Raw genomic sequence first — 5108 nt, 5'->3', positions numbered from 1 at the left:
AAAAGTGTGGAATTTTATGGCTAGTTAGAAATGTGTTGATGATTGTCCATAACCAAAAAAATTGAAATATGCAGTGTTGGATGCGTGAGTGTAGAAGTGAATTAGGTCAGGGTAACATACACTCAGTGATAAAAATATAATATTTATTTTACTATTACATTTCTAATTATATACTTGTATCATATAGACTAAAAGTGTGATGTTTAAGGATGACCTCATACATAAGCAAACTTTTTTTTAAAGTCCAATGTGATTTTTATAATTATGAATATTGAAACTTTGCATTATGTTGTGAATCTATGTCACATATATTCTGATGCCAATTTCACGAATCAATTGAATTAACATTCAAATATTAAAAATAATCACATTGAAGACATTTACATCTTTTTTCGCAAATGGAGCCGATCGAACGTGTATAAACTCCACTTTCCCTATCCACTTCAAACAAAAATTTGCAACTCATAGATCACAGTTTGAATTAAAAACTCGTCCCACATTGAATTCCATTTTCTAAGCTGGAAGTGTACTTTCTTTGACCGGCTCAGCAGTAGTGATGACAACATCTGTCTCTTTCTCTGCACAGAAAAAGTAATTTCCAGCGAAGAAGCCAACATGGATGACCATCATGTAAAACAATTCTGTCACAGATAGAATGATGATGAAGGCCTCCAAAGTGATCTGCGCAGACCATATTCCATAACGTATATTAAAAACCCAGAAATCCTCTGCCTTTGAATACTCAGACAGGGAAGAGCTTGTCAATCGAGTAGCTTTGCAATGCATAAAATATAAATGTTGTGGAGAGAGATTCAAAAACATTCTAACTAAAGCAAAATCACATACCAGCTTTGGACTTCTGCTATGTAAATGGATCTGCTTGCATGCCACCCTGCAAGTTTGGTTACATGTTTATGATCAGCATTAAACAAAAAAAACAAAGAAATCGCTTTTGGTTTTGAAGCTACTATTGAAAGTTCTTAATAAATAGATCCAGGACAAAACATTCTGAAATAATCCCTTAATCCCCATTTAATGAAACATGTCATATATTAATTACCCCATGGCAAGAAGTGTAAGAGCCCAAGCTGTGATGGCTGAAGAAGCACTTGAAGCCAAGCTCTCTGCTGTCCACACTCGAAGATGATGAAGCCCTGAAAGACATGAAGCTGCCCCCACAACTCCAGCAATCAGAGAGAAGATGACCATAAAACCAGTGGCTTCATTTCCCATGGGGAAAAACAATGGTGAAAATGAGAATCCCACTGGAATGCTGCTTCTGGGTCCTGTCAAACAAAACAAGAAGCAATATATACAATCAATTTCAGATTTCAGATCATATGCTAGAGATAGAGAATATACTAACAATCACCAAAAACCTATTAAGAAATATCTCTGTTTACCAGTGACATAATGATGATCAATGGCCTTGTTGAGTGCCCACCCAACGATTCCAGCAACAATCACATACATGCAAAAATTCAGCAACAACATGAGTCCAGCGAAAGACTTCACTATTCTTACACCCATTTTGACAAAATTTCAAAATGATTTAAAAAAAAGAGCAATTTCTTAAAGAGAGCTCCAAATGATTCAAACTGTAAAATGAACAAACTAGAGACAACTCCTTGGAGTGCAATGGAGAAGATGGGAAGCGGTATTTAAAGGAATAAGTGCAGTAAAGAGTATGGCAAACGGTATTATTTCCAATTCAAGCAACCACTCTACACACAGGCTGGCGATGACCCACTTTGACAGGGGAATAATATATTCTTTTCTGCTGCCAAAAAATGGCTAACTTTTGTATTCATTGAAGTTCATTGATAATGGGAGTACAACTGTTTATCGCTGGCCTTTATTTTTATTAAAGGCAGGTTTTTGAAGATAGATAGATAGATAAAATTTTAACGTTCACGAGGCTAAAAATAGCCTATGGGACAGCAAGACAACTCAAGCAGACTTAAGTAGTTCGCCTCTTGTGTAATCACGATTGAATGAGCTGCTTGTGGGCTCTATAGTTTAGGAATTCGTATGGTTACTGGTAATTAATTTAAAATTAGAGTTTAATAATTCATGTGGAGAAGTTTGATGATAATACTAATAATGGTGAGGTGTGATGAGTGATGTGTTTAAAAAATAAATAAAATAAATTTATTAGATATAAAACAATAAAATTAGTATTTATCTATTTGATTAATAGGTTATTTCTATTACAATATAATTAAAACTATATTATTTTAAAAATGGAGGGGGATATAAAGTCATTTTATGAGAGTTATTTAGTTGAAAAATATAAAAGTGGTTAGAGACAAGGATAAACAAAAAAATCACTAAGAAGCTAAACCGGCGTAGACAACAAATAGAGGATCACTATCATCCTATATATCAGTGGGGTCGAGTTTGGGGTCTTGAAGAGATCATCTTTCTTTTGTCTTGCCTCGCTCTTCATTCTCCTCCTATCAGATAAATTTTTAGAGCCACCCACAAAAACCACTTGGAGGAATTAAGCCAAACATAATCTATGTCGAAATTAGGCCAAAGTATAAGTTAATACATATTTTCTTCTTTAATAAAAAGCTTGGTTTATTAGTGAAGTTGAAAGATTCTTATTGAGCCCATGGATCAAGTAGTAGATAATTGTATTTTATCTTCTGAAAAGTATTATTTAATTATATTAATATTGTTAATTTTTTAAAAAAAATTCTTTTAAAAAATATGAATAATATTTAAATTACTTTTATTTTCTAAAACTAACATATAAAAGTATAATTTGATCTACTAACAGGGTTTGAGGGATTATAGGTTTTTCTAGGACAGTCTCTAATGTGGGCTTCATGTACAAAAGGTTCTAAAGGTTGTGTCCACACAAGTTTGTGTGCTTAGCCACAAAAGTGGCCTTCTATTTTTCCTGTTTGTTACATGCACTTTTCTTTATTTAATTTATGTCATCAACTCTTCTTTCTTGACATCTATTCTTGTCATTTCTTTTCTTTGTGCATTTACATCCTAAACTACTGAGAGCACCTTACATTAATAGAGGACCACTCTCTTAAAATGGAAAAAGGTGTGAACATTAATAATTTGAAATTAGTTTCATTTCTCACTTTCTTCTGCCTAACAAAAACATTTCCAAGGAGACAATTTTGCATAAGTTGGTACATGTGTTCCAAATTTTACAACTTTTCTTGCTAGGGTTTCTGATGCAAATAGATCTAGAACTTAAAAAATTTCTTAACCATTCATTTCTTTGTAACACTAAGGAAAATAAAATAATAGAACAAAATATTAAGAGTAAACTTATTCATTATTTTCTAGTTTGGCTAATATTTGTAAACTTTGTCACAAATTTTAGAAGTATTAACAAATGGTTGGTACACATTCAACGAAGAGTTGTTCATATGAAATGTTTTGTTTTACATTATCCATAGTATAAGATCATCATCCTCCTTAAAAGTTTATAGACCGCCACTCATTCCCCAAAGGAAAGTTTCAAACAAAATTATCATATTTTTAAATTTAAGAGGAAATAAGGACCAAACTTGAATAAAAGATCACCACTTGGCATATAAATCAATGAAATTGCTCATTAAATTAGGAAAATGATTCTTGAAATTGGGGAATAAAGCCAGATATGAAGAGAGAATATAAAATAATAAGCGAGACTTCGAATTAGGACAAAATAACTGAGATTTCCCATATTCATTTTGGTTCACAATAAAACTCACATAAAATATATAAGATACAAGAAAGAAGTTAAATCTATAAAATAGATAACAACCATTTCTCTTAATAAAACTTGTATTAACAAATTACATAAAAATCAGGAAACTATTAAACTTTAGTAAGATGTCATAAAGATATACCAAGAACTAGGACTATTATTTTTTATGAATCCGCTAATAAAACAATGAGACTAACTTTGTTGGTGAGTTTGAAGAAGAGATGCCGCTGCAGGAACTCATTAAAATTGGATGCAAATGCATAATACATGACTTTAAAAATCAGCTTACTACAAAAAATGATTAGTTCTTAAGCTTCCCAAGGAAGGTAGCTCCCAAGATACTAGATTCTAATTATTAACTTTTAAAAAGTTTAAAAATTAATCTTAGAAAATACCATGTTAAGGAAGCAATTATAAGAATAGAAATAAGAAAAATCACAATAAAATTAAAAAAGTATTAGACTGATGAAAAAATTTGATAATATGGAAAATACCTATAAAGTAATATCATTAAACTAACTTTAGAAATTACAAAATAATTATACTACATCTTACCTAGCAGTAAAGATTAACAAGTCATCACAAATTTTCAAAGTAATGTTTTACTAAGGTTGGAACTATTAAAATAAGTAGCTAGTTTATATGTTTCTTCCATTAATTGAATAAAATGACGAATAATCAATAGAATGATTTATATGATAAATTGACTAACATCGATCATGGCCAAGAAACTAAGTTGTGTAGGATAGTTTGAGTTCCGCATATAAAGAAGAGGTTGGATAAGGATTGGAGATACTAATGTACGAATTCTATAAATTATGAGGAAATGCCTTCATCAAATAGTTATGTAAATAGGGGAGTATCCCTATAGTTAATTTTTTTTAATCTTTTAGTGGATGAAAGTCCTTGGGTTAGACTAGAGGATTTTTGCTCTATTTTTTCCTACCAGTGCACACTTTGAACACAAGATCTCTGTAAATTTTTTATCATTTAATAAATTATTAGGGCTTAAGCTTTTTACCAATAAAATTAAAAAATAAATTAAAAAAAGTTGTAATTACCCTACAAATCTTTGATTCGTATTCATTTCCAAAAGATCAAAATTACAACTTGCAAAAATTACCAACCGTCCCATTTATTCATTAGCAAAAAGAAAATCTATCTAAATCGCCTAGATATACTTCCAAACTACTTCACTTGAAACTAATTAAATTACTATAATCACTCCACAATTTTCTCCTATGTGGACCACAAGGTAAAACTAACTAATTAATTGAAAAATTGAACCCTAAATTTACTCCTACAAGGGCTTCTAAGAAACTTGAGTTAAGGAATAGTTTCATCATTTTCCACTTCTTTTGAGATTTTGAACCTCGTGGTTCAAAGT

General features: G+C 31.0%; 1 protein-coding gene across 1 annotated transcript; it reads right to left on the bottom strand.

Moving 5' to 3' along the window:
• Positions 1–323: 323 nt before the first annotated feature.
• On the bottom strand, positions 324–1605 carry LOC149539021 (membrane protein PM19L-like). The gene is made up of 4 exons (XM_089799050.1): positions 1404–1605; positions 1061–1286; positions 847–892; positions 324–681 (listed from the first exon to the last, which is right to left on the bottom strand). The coding sequence occupies exons 1-4, from the start codon at positions 1528–1530 to the stop codon at positions 514–516; spliced, it is 567 nt and encodes a 188-aa protein (XP_089655176.1). The 5' UTR covers positions 1531–1605; the 3' UTR covers positions 324–513.
• Between the last annotated feature and the right edge of the window lie 3503 nt (positions 1606–5108).

Source organism: Cupressus sempervirens, chromosome 9 (genome assembly GCF_028749045.1).
Source record: "Cupressus sempervirens isolate cs-2001-9-10 chromosome 9, ASM2874904v1, whole genome shotgun sequence".
Classification (NCBI taxonomy): Eukaryota; Viridiplantae; Streptophyta; class Pinopsida; order Cupressales; family Cupressaceae; genus Cupressus; species Cupressus sempervirens.
The sequence above is the reverse complement of the archived record's forward strand: the minus strand, read 5'-3'. Positions and strand labels throughout refer to the sequence as shown.